Below are 16,416 nucleotides of genomic sequence, written 5' to 3' on the forward strand. Positions count from 1 at the left end.
GGAGTCATGGGTCCTCAGCAGCGCACGCACCTCCGCGGTCATCCATGGCTTCTGGTTAGTGTGTGTAGTGCTGGTCTTGGACACAGTAACGTCGTCGATGCACTTGCTGATGTCGCTAGTCACTGATGCCGTGTACTCCAAGTTGGTGGAGTTTCCATCAGTTGCAGCCTCCCTGAACATGTGCCAGTCAGTGTGCTCAAAACAGTCTTGAAGAGCAGAGATGTTCCTGCTGGCCAGGTTTTCACCTGCTTCAGAACTGGTCTGGAGCGCCTGTCGAGCGGTCTGTATGCTGGGATTAGCATAACAGAGATGTGGTCTGAGTAACTGAGGTGGGGGCGGGGCTCCGGATCGGAGATGTTTGTGTAAACCAGGTCCAACGCATTCATCCCACTTATTGCAAAGTCCACGTTCTGATGGAATCTGACTTGAGTTTCGTGTGGTTAAAATCTCTGGCGACAATAAACAGTCCATCAATCAAGATGTGTGTTCTGCAGTTCGCTAATAGCCCCATACAGTTCACAGAGTGCCTCCTTAGCATTAGCGCTGGGGGGAATGTAGACACCAACTCTAAAGAAAGCGATGAATTCCTGAGGTAAATAAAATGGTCTGCATCTAACAGTCACAAACTCCACTAGTGATGAGCAGTATCTGGAAACCAGCATCAGTGAGCCATGTCTCTGTAAAAACATACGCACAGCAGACTCTATACTCTACTCCCGCCAAGTGTTTCGTTGGAGTCAGATGTAGTCCATTTTATTGTCCAGGGAGCGGACATTGCAGAGCAGAATGGATGGGAGAGCCGGCCGGCTAGGGTTTGCTTTTTGCCTGGCACGGACCCCTGCCCGCTTGCCTCACTTCCGCTTACGACGACCCACCTCCAGCCACCAGCGTCAGGCGACTCCGAGGACTGTAGGCCCGATCTCCTCAGCAAGCCGAGGTCACATAATTTAACCAGCAGATTTTCATGAAGGTTTGTTTTTGGGCGATCTCTGTATTGCAGCAGTATCTGACGATGGTAGATAGTGGCTCCATTATCCATGTGCCCTAAACACTAATTGTGCCTTAAAATTAAATTAAAGTAACACCAGGTTCGAAAGGCCGCTGCTGCCGTGCCGCGCCACCTGTTGGTTTTTATGCTGGTCACTCAGCTTATCCACCACTGCCCATTTCAACACCAGAAATTCCAACTTGTGCGTGGGATAGTTTTTCTCGGAGGTTGACAGACTCTGGCTGATAAATGCAACAGGTCTCAACCCGTTGCCCTGATCCTGAAATGGACTGCCCCCTAAACCCTCTCGACTGGCATCCGTGTGCAGTACATACGGCAATTGGGAGTCTGCAAAAGCCAGCACCAGTGTTTGGGTTAACAGTGACTGAAAGGCCTCATATTTTGCATGCCACCTCGGTCCAAAGGTCTGCGATGGGCTAAGATGCTCTCTACCCTCCTGTCCCTTTTTTCTTCCCCAAGGGAGGGTAACCGCACAGAAGCTGATTTAATGGGTGACTTGCTTTCACATAGCCTTTCATGAACCTCTGATAGTAACCACAGAACCTGAGGAACGAGTTCACGGTCTGGAGTCTTGGACAAGTGGTCACCACCTCTATTTTAGCCGATCTGTAGCTACTCCATCCCATGAGACAATATGTCCAACATAGCTAACAGATGTTTGGCAGAACTGGCACTTGTCCAGGGAAAGTTTTAACCCTTCAGCTTTCAGGCAGCCCAGCACCTTCAGTAGTCTTGCTTCATGTGTTTCCAAGGTGGATCCAAACACTGAGCTCATTCAGATATACCAATACCTCAAGCAAGTTCATATCCCTTGCCCTCTTCTCCATGACCCACTGGAAGGTTGCAGGAGCTCCCAAAATGCCCTGGGGCATCCTTTCGAACTGGAAAAATCCCAAGGGACATATAAATGCCATCTTCTCTTTCTCGGCCTCACTCATGGGGATCTCAAGTCCAACACACTGAGCTACTTCACAGCACCATGACAAGCCAGCGCGTCTTTGATCCTTGGGGACGGTACGCCTGTTCAGAGTCCTATAGTGCCTTCCCGTTCTTCCTTCTGGTCACCACTACACCCTGTCCTCGTTATATGCAGGGGATACGTTCCTCGCAGTCGACGCATACTATGAAAGAGCATAATGTGAATAATTATTTAAATGGAGAAAATAGGGATGCGTTCCAGAGGGCTTCCTAAATATGCTTTTTTCTGTAATTTATTCACATTTTCATACCAATACAACACAAAAGCAGTACCACAAGGCAACATTCGTGTTGTATTTCATCAATGTAAGGTAATATTCAATGTAATAAATCTTAGAAAGTTAACATACTAAGGTGTACAGTAGTCACCAACAGTGGCTGGTGTGTTCACTCCGGGGAGATGAGTGGTTGTTGTGGTGTCGGGCAGCTTTACATGGATGAGGTGGATGGTTGTGTATTATCAGGATCATATCAAGCACAGCAAGGGGTGAAGGGAAACTCTCAGAACTGCGGACAGCAGGAGATGACACCGGTTTGAAGAAAGTGGTGAGGGGTTGTTTGCTTGGCAGCATTTTGTTTTTCAACATAAATTTGCTTGTAGGGAAGAAGGGGTTGACTGCAGGGGTGACTGAAATGCTGACTCCGTTCTAAACTTGGGTCTGTGTCCATCACCATTTGTGCCAAGTGTTCCGACTTCCACCATTCCCTCACCGTTGGTAAACTCCTGGGATTTTCAAAATCGTCTGTTGCTTGCAGCATCTGAGAGATAGTTTGCTGTAAAAAAAAAATAAGCCTTGAATGTAGATCACACCCTAACCCTAATGCTGTCCAAATGTTTAGGATGGGCTGGCACATCGTCAAGCAACAAAAGAATTTTAAAGGCAAGGTTCTGTTCCTGGCAGTAGAGTCCCAGAACCTTCACCTAATGCCGCCCTGTTTGTAATTTCCAATGTTTTTTCAAGTGTTAAAGCGGTTCTCTGCCGCTTGGCTGATGGCCCAGGACATGACATCGGATGCTTAGGAGGCATAGTTAAATATTTCAAGCACAAAATCACTGCACTGTGTGAGACCGGCAGGAGTGAGATTGTGAGGCGTGTGCACCTGACTTGTATTGGCGGGAAAGTGGTGCTTCTCGTCCCAACAGTGAGACTGTGAGGTGTACACACGTGACTTGGTGACTTGTATTGGCGGGAAAGCAGTGCTCCTTTAGTAACTGACTTTTGGACGCTTATAAGGAGACGTTGGTAGAAATAGGTTCCTCACATAACTGTAAGTTTTGGACGCTTATAAGGAGACGTTGGTAGAAATAGGTTCCTCATATAACTGTGAATCCGCACTGTCAGAAGACGCATATAACGAGGATAGGGTGTATTGGGGACACATCGGGGCTTCGGGACTCGGTGATGATCCCAGCTTCCTTCAACTTACACAAATGCCGCCAAACGTCTTCCACCTCTGCAGGGGCCAGTCGCCGTGACCCCCTCTCTGAATGGGGTGTCCTTGGTCACCTGGATAGTGTGGCAAATGCTCTTGGAACAACCCACATCAAACTCGTCAATGGAAAAGATACCTTCCAGCTTCAACATCTTCTCTACCAACCTCCTCTTCCAACCTGCAGGAACTGGGGAGTCCCCAAAGTTGAATGATTCAGCGGTCAACTTTCCTCCTTTTTCCAAATGTTGCTCCCCGGCTTGTCTCACAGGGGCACTAGACATTACTGTCACCGGGAACAAATGCACCAGCTTGAAGGTCACCTCCCTTCTCGTAGTGTTCCTGACAATCGCTGTCATCCTGCTCACCTGTACAACTGAAGGCTTCTGCAATTCGGGCCTCACCAGTACTCCAGCAGGAAATCTTGACTCCCCCTCGTGGTCTTCCGGAGCATCCACTAAGAGGGCTTCGCTCTCAGGCACTCCGGGAAATTTGGGTGTCCTCATCACTCTCACTCCTTCCCTGGGCCGTACCACCATCAGCTTCGACTAGGTAAACCACACAGACCCTCGTTTAAATTCGGTATCCGGCCTGATGCTAGCCACGCACTACCTCAAAAGCAGCTCAAGACACCAGCTGCACGGACAATGTTCCTAAAAAGCTCTTGCCAGCCTTCTCCTTACAGGCCCCCGTGACCCTTGTCACAAGAGGGCTGTTGGTCCCCACCAGAACTGAAATGTCACCCTTTTCAACGGGGTCTGGACAAACCAGCTCTAATGTATCAAGGACCTCTGAGAATTCTAACTTCACTGACAAATAACGGTTGTATGGATAATGACTAGCACTAAGCCCCCAGACCTCCAGTGCCCTGAATGGGGTCAATGGTAAATGCTTCAGACACCGTTTGTAAAACAAACGGTACAGTAACGTGTCCTGCAACCTGGTGTCGAGTATGGCTTTAGCGTAAATACCCTCTATTCGTAGCAACACACTGGAGCGTGGTCCCACTAAGCCTTCAGGAATTGGGGCTTTCACTTTCGGGGGTTCCTTGGTACATTGCAGGGAACGTGCTCCCCGAGAGACACCAGACCTTTCCCTCACTGGGTCTCCTCTCAGTTTTTCCAGTGACTCTCTCTGTTTAGGTACCCGGGGCGTGACACCTGGGGCCAGCAGCCCTCCGCATTGTTCATCCCCTTGGGGAATCCACCCCCCATCAGCTCCATCATATGAGGAGGTCACACCCACTGATAACAGCCAAGACATCTCAGTTTTCACAGTCTCCACTACCGAGGAATGTACACTGCTGGCAGAGGCCTCCTGCACCTCCAATGCGTTCTCCTCTTCCCATACCTCTCTGATCACTCAATGAAAGAGGGAGGGGGCACATCTTAGGAGGCTGTTGGAAACCCCAAGCAATCAGGTCCTGGGACTGGGGGCCCTTGGCTATCTGGTCCATTCTTAACTGATCCACCTCAGCTGCCTGAATAACTCCTCAAGAAAGGGTCAAGCAATTTAGCTGCCTCTCTTGCCAAAAAATATAAGCAGAAAGCTTCTCCTCCTCCCGACACATGTACTGAAACCCTGCCATGAGCTCCATTGGGCTTCCAGTCATACTAAAAGCATTCACCAATGTTTGTAATCGCTCATAGTTGCTAGAGTATACTAGAACCTGATGGCTCTCACTACGTCAGCAGCCCGCCCACTCAACCTCTCAACCAATCACTATTGTTTTACATCATCAGAGCACTGTCACTCATCTAACAACTGAGAGGTCTGCTCCGCCCAAGTCTCAAACTCCTCTTCCCCTTTAGGGGTAGGGCATAATTCCAGAGAACAGGCGGAGCCTGCCATAGCAGGACCTTTGAACCTGGGCATTTTTTCATTTGTCTGCCAGTGGTAAGGGAGGATACTAACTCAGAATTCTCACTCTTCACTGGGGGATGGGGACTAATTAGCTAGTCCAAATTCGACCACTCCTTCCCCTCACTCCTCAGAAACAATAGAACCCTGTCTTTGAAATCTCTGCCCCCAGCTACGGGAAACTTGACTTGTTACTCGGCCCGCCCCGCCACTGCTACGTCTGCATCAAAACAAGAGCTGCGCCCGCCATTTTATCAAACCTCCACCCACAATCATAACTTTAACAGTGCTTAATAGGTGTATTAACAATTCATGCGGCGTTCAAATATATACGCCACTGGTTCAATGCTCAGGGTAATCACACAGTATCCCATGAAATCAATCCTGGATGAGCCCCCATAATTGTAACCCTCAGATTCAGCTAGCAGCTTAATCTAGGGGAAGACAACCTATGGCCCCAGCCAAACTAAAAAAATCTTGTTTGGTTGCTTGCTGTGTGATGTGTTCCCCTGTTACAAATCAGTACCACGAAATAACAAACAACACACAATATGCAATATTAGAATTGAGCTTTATAATTGACCGAAGGTTAGCAAAGAAAAAAGGGCACATTCATATGAAACAATCTAATGTGCATGTTGGCGCTGACGTTTCCATCCATTTGTTCCCCATCAATCTCCTCCAAGCGTCGCAGACCCTCGGAACCTCACTCCTCCGTCCACTCAGTCCGGCGGTCTACCAACTCTCTCCACTCGTCTTCTCTCCATCTCTCACCGACAAAAGACCGCAAAATCCCTTTTCTCAGACCCACAAGAAAGATGCACATTCCAAAGCCCCTGTCATCTCTAGCCATAACCCAAGCATTGCTGCTACAGAGAAACCATTACATTAGCAGTGAAACCTTGCAGTGTGTTACATTAGTCCCTAAGTTAATATTTAGAAATTATTAAGCACTTTATATTGTTAATGTAAAGAAAGCACTAGATCCTTCAGTTTGTATTGTTGATAAACTTATTAATCTGTCCAATCCCATGACTTTTTTTCTCAAGCATGAATACATTTTAGTGAAAATACACTCACCTGGTCAGTTTGCACATGATTAGACAAGTTTACTGTACCTCCAGTAAAGTAGTCATGTTTGCAGAGATGTAATGTATTGTCAATGCTGAAATACTTCTTCACTTTTTGAACTGAATTTATTTGTTGGTATTTGTTGTTGCAGAATCTCCGCTAAAAAAAAGTATGTTAGCCTGGTACTTTTCATTAGTTGGGATTATGAATATTTTTGCATTTTGCTGTTTAAGGCGCTAGAGCAGAAACATCTGGAGCAGAGCCTGTCTGATGCCAAATGGATTATTGCTGATCTTGAGAAGAAGCACACTGCTGATCAGGTTTGAGAATTGTAATGTAAAATGAATTGTTCATCATCTCATTGTAGGAAAGCCAATATATTTTAAGCCCCTGATCCACCAGGGTTCTATATAACGGGAGTAAGACATGTCTGCTCTTGTACACAAACCCTCTTAAAGTATGACTAACATACCATTTGCCCCAATAAACAATCTGCTGGATGAACTCATGGCTGAAACAGCACTGCATAGAATCATTGTGGATAGAGCTAAGGAACTGCAAAGGTAAAAAGCCCCTGGGGGAGTTGTGTATGGACCCCCAAACATTAGTAAGGATGTGGTCTACAAACTACAATGGGGAAAAATATCATACCAAAAAGGGCAATGTTACAACAGTCATGGGGGATGTCAATTTGCAGGTATGGTGCGTATAAAAAGAATTCATCCCCCTTGGAAGTTTTCATGTTTTATTGTTTTTACAGCATTGAATCACAGTGGATTTTATTTTGCTTTCTCAGACTGATCAACGGAAAAGACATTCGTGTCAAAGTGAAAACAAATTTCTACAAATTACTCTAAATTTACTACAATTATTAAACACAAAATAATCGATTGCATTGTTACCTCCTTCAAGTCAGTATTTAGATGCATCTTTGGTAGCCATTACATCCTGGAGTCTGTGTGGACAGGTCTCTATCAGCTTTGCACATCTGGACACTGCAATTTTTCCCCATTCTTCTTTATAAAACTGCTCAAGCTCTGTCAGATTACATGGGGATTGTGAGTGAACAGCTCTTTTCAAGTCCAACCACAAATTATCGATTGGATTGAGGTTTGTGCTCTGACTTGGCCAATCCAGGGCATTAACTGTTGTTTTTAAAGCCATTCTTAGGCTTTATGCTTGGGCTCATTGTCTTGCTGGAAGACAAATCTTCCTGCAAGTCACAGATCTCTTGCAGACTGCATCAGGTTTTCCTCCAGGATTTCCCTGTATTTTGCTGCGTTCATCTTACCCTCTACCTTCACAAGCCTTCCAGGGCCTGCTCCAGTGAAGTGTCCCCACAGCATGCAGCTACTTCCATGCTTCACACCATGTTTTTGATCATGTGCAATGTTTAGTTTAGTCTCAATGGGCCAGGCAGCATCATTGGAAAAGAATACAGTCGACATTTTGGGCCAAAACCCTTCAGCGGACTGGAGAATAAAAGATGAATAGGGTTAAAAGATGAGGAGAGAGGAGGAGGAAGAAACACAAGGTGATGGGTGAAACTGGGAGGGGGAGGGGTGAAGTAAAGAGCTGGGAAGTTGATTGGTGAAAGAGATACAGGGCTGGAGAAGGGGGAATCTAACAGGAGAGGACAAAGCCATGGAAAGAAGAAAAGGTGGAGGAGTACAAGATGGCCAGACAACGAGATAAGGTAAGAGAGGGAAAAAGGGATGGGGATTGGTGAAGGGGGGGGGGGGGGGTAGTCGCCATTACCGGGAGTTCGAGAAATCAATGTTCATGCCTACAGATTGGTGGCTGCCCAGACAGAAGACAGGGTGTTGCTGCTCCAACCTGAGTGTGAGCTTACCGCATGGACTGGCATGTCAGAATGGAAAGTGGCCACTGGCAGATTGAGTGGAGGTGCTCGGCAAAGCAAACTCCCAGTCAACATCGCGACTCACTGATATACAGGAGGCCACACCTTGAGCACAGAACACAGTATATGACCCCCAACTGGTAGCACTGTCTGGGGCCTTGAATGGTAGTGAGGGGGCAGGTGTAGGGGCAGGTGTAGCACTTGTTCCACTTGCAAGGATAAGTGCCAGGAGGGAGATCAGTGGGAAGACAGACAGACAGACATACTTTATTGATCCCGAGGGAAACTGGGTTTCGTTACAGTCGCACCAACCAAGAATAGTGTAGAAATATAGCAATATAGAACCATAAATAATTAAATAATAATGAGTAAATCATGCCAAGTGGAAATAAGTCCAGGACCAGCCTATTGGCACAGGATGTCTGACACTCCGAGGGAGGAGTTGTAAAGTTTGATGGCCACAGGCAGGAATGATTTCCTATGACACTCAGTGTTACATCTCGGTGGAATGAGTCTCTGGTTGAACGTACTCCTGTGCCTAACCAGTACATTATGGAGTGGATGGGAGTCATTGTCCAAGATGGCGTGCAACTTGGACAGCATCCTCTTTTCAGACACCACTTGCTGTATCATGCATACATCAAGCATGATAGCACTGGCCACCACAGACTCGTAGAACATCCTCAGCAGATGAATGGACAAGGGTGTTGCATAGGGAGTGATCCCTGCGGAAAATAGAAAATGGGGGTGGGGGGCAGGTGTGCTCAGTGGTGGGATCCTGTTGGAGATGGCGGAAATATCGGAGAATTATGTGCTGGACACAAGCAGGTGTAGTGGTAGGTAAGGACAACAGGAACCCTATCTCTAGCATGGTGGCAGGAGGATGGAGTGAGAGCAGACGTGCATCTCTTCCATTTCATATGGTTGTGGTTGAGGCCAATGTTAATGGTGGAGGAGGGGAAGCCCCTTTCTTTGAAGGAGGAGGACATCTTTGTTCTGGAATGAAAAGCCTCATCCTGCGAACAGATGCCGTGAAGATGGAGGAATTGAGAGAAGGATCTAGTGAGATCTCCCAGTGGCAACCCATTTTAATTCTACTTCCAATTCCTATTCCAATATGTCAATCTATGGCCTCCTCGACAGTTGTGATGAGGCTACACTCAGGTTGGAGGAAAAACACCTTGTATTCCATCTGCGTAGCCTCCAACCTAATGGTCTGAACATTGATTTCTTGAACTTCCAATAATGGCCCCCCCACTCCCACCTCACCGTTCCCCATCCCCTTTCCCCTCTCTCATCTTAATCTTACCTCCTTGCCTGCCCATCATCTCCCTCTGGTGCTTCTCCCACCCCCCCCCCCCCCCCCACACCCACCTTTCTTCCACGGCCTTTTGTCCTCTCCTATTAGATTGCCCCCCTCCTCCAGCGCTGTATCTCTTTCACTAATCAACTTCCCAGTTCGGTGAAGGATTTCACCACCCCCAGTTTCACCTGTCACCTTGCTTCTCCTTCGCCTCGCCTCGCCCCGCCTCTGAACTCTACTCCACATCTTTTTTCTCCCTTCCTGCTGAAGGGTCTTGGCCCGGAATGTCAACTGTACAGCTGTACTCTTTTTCATAGATACTGCCAAGTTCCTCAAGCATTTTGTGTGTGTTGCTTGGATTACCAGCATCTGTAGATTTTCTCTTGTTTGTGATGGTGTTTAGTCTGACAGCCAAAAAGCTCAATTTTGGTTTCATCAGACCATCGAACCTACTTCCAGCTGACTTCAGGGTCTCCCACATGCCTTTTTTTTTCAACAATGACTTTCACTTTGCCACTCTCCCACAAAGCTGCGACTGGTGAAGCACCTGGGCTACAGTTGTATGCGCAGTCTCTCCCATCCTAGTCACTGAAGGTTGTGACTCCTCCAGATTTGTCATGGGTCTGTTGGTGACCTCCCTCACTCTTCCCCTTCTTGAGCGGTCACTCAGCTTTGAGGGTGGCCTGCTCTAGGCAGATTTACAGCTGTGCCATATTCTTTCCATTTCTGGATAATTGACTTAACTGCATTCGAAGGGCTGTCCAGAGACTTGGAAATTTTCCTGTATCCAACTCCTGACTTGTACTTTCCTTTGGTAATTTATTTTTTTATTAAAGTTCATCGTCAAACAAACATTTCCACACTATATCATAGTCATATTTGCCACTAATCTCCACATAATATTTATCTGAGGTATACTTTTAGAGAAAAGAGGAAAGAAAGAACAAGCAAATGGAGAAAACTGTACAAGTAGGGAGTGATCTTTTTTTTTACAACATTCATTGATTTGTGAGAATAAAATCAGGCCTATGAGGTATTATGTAGTTAAACCATTTTTCTCAGTGTGAATCAAATGGTTCCAGCTTATGATTAACAAATGCTGTCATCTTTTCCATTTTGCAAATGTCCATTGTAATTTCCATCCATGCGTTAACATTGGGCTCTCCTGTAATAGCCATTTCCTGGTAAGAGTCTTTTTACCAGCCACCAGCAGTATATTCATTAAATATTTATCTCTTTTCAACCATTCCTGAGGTATGTACCCAAAATATATGGTCTTACTATCTGAGGGTATTTCACATTTAAAGAAGTCTTGTAGGACATTATGTATCCCCCTCCAATAGTTTTTGATAACGGGGCATTCCCAGAAAATATGATAATAGTTTGCATTTTGATTGCTACAATTTCTCCAGTAAACAGGGAGGTTACTATCATAATGGGATTTCTGAGAGGGTGTAATAAAATATCATATCAAGTTTTTCCATCCAAACTCCCTCCTTTTCTGTGAACTGGTACACTTCCATTGATACCTCCATATTATTGTCCATTCTTCCTCAGATATAATTATCCCTCCTTCCTTCTCCCATTTTGTTTTAATGTATGAAGTCGAATGTGTTTTAAGATTTGACAAACCCTTATACACACTTGAAATGATTCTACTACCATTATCTGAATTATATGCTTTTCTGACTTGTGCTTTTCAATAAACTTTTCACGGAGTTGCTTGGAGTGTTCTTTTGTCTTCCTGGTGTAGTTTTTACAAGGATACCGACTCACCAACAGTTGGACCTTACAGATACAGGTGTAGTTTTACTACAATCAATTGAAACACCTTGACTGCACACATCTCCAAAAACAGATCTCCATTTAACTAATCATGTGACTTCTAAAACCAATTGATTGCACCAGTGGTGATTTGGTGTGTCGTATTAAAGGGGGAGAATTTTATTTTATATTTCTAATTAATTTAGATCAATTTGTAGAGATCTGTTTTTATTTTGACACAAAAAGTATTTTCTGTTGATCAATGTCAAAAAAGGCCAAACTAAATCCACTAATTCAATGTTATAAAACAATAAAAAGCTGAAAACTTCCTGGGGAGGGGGTGAATACTTTTTATAGGCATTGGGTTGGTGCTGGATTCCAAGATAGCAAATTTCTAGAATGCCTGTGAGATGGCTTTTTATAGTAACTCATGGCTGAGCCCTCTAGGGATCGTTATTCTCGATTGGTTGTGCAATTAATCAGAATTAAGGTTTAAAAAAAAACACCTTAGGGGCAAGTGATCATAATATGTTGGAATTTGCCCTGAAATTTGAGAAGGAGAAGTTAAAGTCAAATGTATCAGTATTACAGTGGAGTAAGGAGAATTACAGAATTACATTTCCTGTAGCTGCTGATCAGATGCATAATGGTGAGGAGGAACTTTAGACCATTCCTCCTACACCTCCTCCCTCACTACCTTTCAGGGACCCAAACACTCCTTCCAGGTGAGGCAACATTTCACCTGCGAGTCTGTTAGGATCATATACTGTGTTCAGTGCACCTGGTGTGACCTCTTGTATATCAGTGAGACCCGACGTAGATTGGGAGATCGCTTCATAAGCATCTACGTTGCGTTCACCAGAACAAGCAGGATCTCCTTTTTTAATTCCACCTTCCCCCAACCTCTTCACCATTTCCCATCCCCTTGTCCCTCTCGTGTCATCTGCTTGCCCGCCCATCACCTCCCTCTGTTGCTCCTCCACCCCCACTTTTTTTCTTCTTTCTTCCATGGCCTTCTGTCTCTTTCAACCAATCAATTTCCTAGCTATTTGCTTCATCCCTCCCCTCCAAGTTTCACCTATCGCCTGGTGTTTCTTTCTCCCCTCCCCCCACCTTCAAATCTACTCCAGCTTTTTTTCCTCCAGTCCAGCCGAAGGGTTTCCGCTCAAAATGTCGACTGTACTTTTTACCATAGATGCTGCCTGACCCGCTGAGTTCCTCCAGCATTTTGTGTGTGTTAGAGAGATTAGGAGAATGGGCAAAGAAGTGGCAGGTGGAATACAGTGTCAGGAAGTATATGGTCATGCACTTCGGTAGAAGAAATGAAAGGGAAAACTGAGGTGAAAAGGAACTTGAGTCCTTGTGCAGGATTCCGTAAAAGTTAATTTGCAGTTTGAGCCTGTGGTGAGGAAGGCAAATGCATTCATTTCAAGAGGACTAGAATATAGAAACAAGGATGTAATGTTAAGACTTTATAAAACACTGGTGAGGCCTCACTTGGAGTTCTGTGAGCAATTTTGGGCCCCTTAGAAATGATATGCTGAAACTGGAGTGGGTTCAAAAGATGTTCACAAAAATGATTCCAGGATTGAAAAGCTTATCATATGAAGAGTGTTTGCTGGCTCTGGGCCTGTATTCACTTGATTTCAGAAGAATAAGGGGTGAAAGGTCTTGATAGAGTGGATGTGGAGAGGATGTTTCTTGCTATGGGAAAGTCTAAGACCTGAGGACATAGTCTCAGAATTGAGGGGTGTCCTTTTGGAATGGAGATGAGGTGGAATTTCTTTAGCCAGAGAGTGGTGAATCAATGGAATTCTTTGCCACAGGCTGTGGTGGAGGCCAGGTCTATGTCTATTCAAAGCAGATGTTGATTGATTGGTCAGGGCATGATGGGTTATGGGCGGGAGGAAGGCAGGAGATTTGGGGCTGAGAGGAAAAGTGGATCAGCCAAGATGAAATGGCAGAGCAGGCTTGTTGGGCCAAATGGCCTAATTCTGTTCATTTATCTTATGGTCTTATAAGTTCCTTCATGTCTATTTTACCTCCTGATTGCTTGCTTTGACTTGCAGATTAACGTTCGTTTAGTGAATGATCTGAAACATACAGATTTTGAGTTGATTAACTCTTGTAAAATATTGCCCAATTACTAATTGAAGGCCATTGATCTATTTTAAATAGAGGAATTATATCCATCTGTTTTTAGGAAGTATTGAGGATCCTGAACAATCAAATTCAAGAAATGAGAAGCACCTGCAGTCAGAGATCTGAAACTGTTTCTGCCTTGACTCAAGAACTGGAGGACATCAAAGTGAGTAATATGATACAGACGAGCTGATTCTGTTGGTTGTTTTGCCACCCTGGCAGTAAATCTGGAGTTTAATTGTTCTGGCATTCAACAACTTTAAGAGAGTACCTTCATGTTCAACAACTTATCATAAAGATGCTATTATCACAGCATTTGATTGTGAATCTTAGTTTTGGTTGTGCTCTCTGATAATTGAAATGAATAGGGAAGGTAAGTTCTCCCCCACAAGAGGATTAAAGATGTTACACACATGACACATATTGGGGTTTTGTTAATTTGAACACCAACCTGGAAAGGGATATGGAGAGAAATTTATGGTAGTTGTTTACAATTCCAAAAAGCCTGCTGGATCTATAACCTGTGTCAGCTTTTCAATCCAAATATTCTATTTTTCCTTGTCCTTTCACAATGGCTGCTTTTATCCAATTCCCTTTCCAGTTACAATCTCAATTTGTCACTAAAAACAGATTGCTGTTCGCTACCCAATATGTGGACTCAGATAAAATTCCAATTTCGTTTGTAATGATTTTGTTTTCTTTACTTCATTGGAATTCTCTTTTTGCCTTATTTTTATTGATCTTTTGCTGCTTTCAATCTCCAGTTAGATACTCTCTTGATGTGTCTTAAGAAGACCAACTTTTTTGTAGGCGTTTGATATTTGAAATGTAATGAATCTTTGCTACTCCCTTTCTAAGTGGGAATGATTTTAGTACTGTGCAAACAATTCAGATTTTGAGTTCAATCACTCCTGAGTTGCAAAGTTTATTTAGTAAATTTGGTTTCTCTTGCTGTCACTAGGGAAGAAGCTTTCTGTGAAACTTGTCTGATTGCTGGTTTAAAAATGCAGAATATTGTTAGTCATAGAGTCATTGAAAAGTACACAGAGAAACAGGTCTTTTGGTCCACATAGACTATGGGATTTGAACAATGGCCCAATTTGGACTATGGGATTGATGGATTTGTGGCTAAATTTACCGATGATACAAAGATAGGTGGAGGAGCAGGTAGTGTCGAGGAAACAGATCCTGCAGATAGTTTAGGGAAATGGGCAAAGAAGTGGCAAATGAAATACAATGTTGAAAAGTGTATGGTCATGCACTTTGGTGGAAGGAATAAACGGGCAGACTATTATTTAGATGGGGTGAGAATTCAAAATACAGAGATGCAAAGGGACTTGGGAGTCCTTGTGCAAGATACCCTAAGGGTTAACCTCCAGGTTGAGTCAGTTGTAAAGAAGGCAAATGCAATGTTGGCATTCATTTCTAGAGGTATAGAATATAAGAGCAGGGATGTGATATTGAAGCTCTATAAGGCACTTGTGAGACCACAATTGGAATATTGTGTGCAGTTATGGGCTCCTTATTTTAGAAAAGATACACTGACATTGGAGTGGGTTCAGAGAAGATTCACGAGAATGATTCCAGGAATGAAAGGGTTACCGTATGAGGAACATCTGGCAGCTCTTGGGCTGTGTTCCCTGATGTTCAGGAGAATGAGGGGGGGATCTGATAGAAACATTCCGAATGTTAAAAGGCCTGAACAGATTAGATATGGCAAAGTTATTTCTTACGGTAGGGGATTTTAGGACAAGACTTCAAGATTGAAGGACGTCCATTTAGAACTGAGATGCAGAGAAATTACTTTAGTCAGAGAGTGGTAAATCTGTGGAATTCGTTGCCACGAGTGGCTGTGGAGGCCAAGTCATTGGGTGTATTTAAGGCAGAGATTGATAGGTTCCTGATTAGCCAGGTCATCAAAGGATATGGGGTGAAAGCAGGGGAGTGGGGATGACTGGAAGAATTGGATCAGCCCATGATTGAATGCAGACTCAATGGGCCAATGGCCTACTTTTGCTCGTATATCTTATGGTCTAAACTGGCTGTGCTTGAACGCTCCCTGTAAGCAGTGGTCATACACAGGGAATGCTTGAATGCTCCTTTGAGCAGTGGTCATACAAACTGGCTGAGCTTGCTACCCTACTCCTTTGAATTGGCATGAGTCTCCTGGTCCCTGGAAAACCCCCTTAGAGGCTACTTCATGTCTTCATGATAAGGCAACACAATTTGCCATTTATAACATCAATATATTTACTGAGCCCAAGCCCATGGTGGGGAGAAGGGCCTATTCTGCACTGGATAATTGGGGGCTCTTCTGGGGGAGGCAAGACCTGTACAAAAAGGACGGGTTACACCTGAACCCAAAGGAATCCAATATCCTAGCGGGCATATTTAATAGAGCTGCTAATTTAGCAAAGGATGGGAACCAGAGTGAATGGGCAGAGGAAGGGGAAAACAGAAATAAATCAAAGCTAGATAGTTTACAACAGAGATTATAAAGAAAAGGCAGGAGATGAGGCTTAATCACAGCCAGTAGCATGAGTTACAGGATAATACAGGCATGGTATAGTTAAAACAGAAAGCAGTACTGGACTAAGAGTGTTGAATTTGAAAGCACACAGCGTAAGGAATAAAATGGACGATCTTGAAATTCAGCTACAGATTGGCAAATATGATGTTGTGGCCATCTCTGAAACTTGGCTAAATGATGGCTGCCATTGGGAGCTGAACATCCAAGGATATACGGTATATCGGAAAGATAGGTTAGTAGGCGGAGAGGGTGGTGTGGCTCTGTGTATAAGAAATAACAGATCATTAGAAAGAGATGACACGGGATTAGAAGGTGTAGAGTCTCTATGAGTTGAGTTAAGAAGTGACAAGGGTAAAAGGACCCTAATGGCAGTTGTATACAGGCCTCCAAACAGCTGCCGGGGTGTGGATTATAAATTACAGCAGGAGATAGAGAAGATGTGTCAAAAGGGCAATTATTGGGGATTT

The 16,416-nt window shown here is 44.5% G+C and overlaps 1 protein-coding gene across 1 annotated transcript in view; it reads left to right on the forward strand.

Annotated features, from left to right (window-relative positions):
• Window positions 1-16,416, forward strand: part of kif15 (kinesin family member 15) — a 176,819-nt gene that overhangs the window by 114,590 nt on the left and 45,813 nt on the right. The window contains exons 24-25 of the mRNA XM_073072971.1: window positions 6,583-6,669; window positions 13,481-13,585. Coding sequence (XP_072929072.1) covers window positions 6,583-6,669; window positions 13,481-13,585 — 192 coding nt within the window. The remainder of the gene's footprint in view (window positions 1-6,582; window positions 6,670-13,480; window positions 13,586-16,416) is intronic.

Source organism: Hemitrygon akajei, chromosome 20, assembly GCF_048418815.1.
Source record: "Hemitrygon akajei chromosome 20, sHemAka1.3, whole genome shotgun sequence".
Classification (NCBI taxonomy): Eukaryota; Metazoa; Chordata; class Chondrichthyes; order Myliobatiformes; family Dasyatidae; genus Hemitrygon; species Hemitrygon akajei.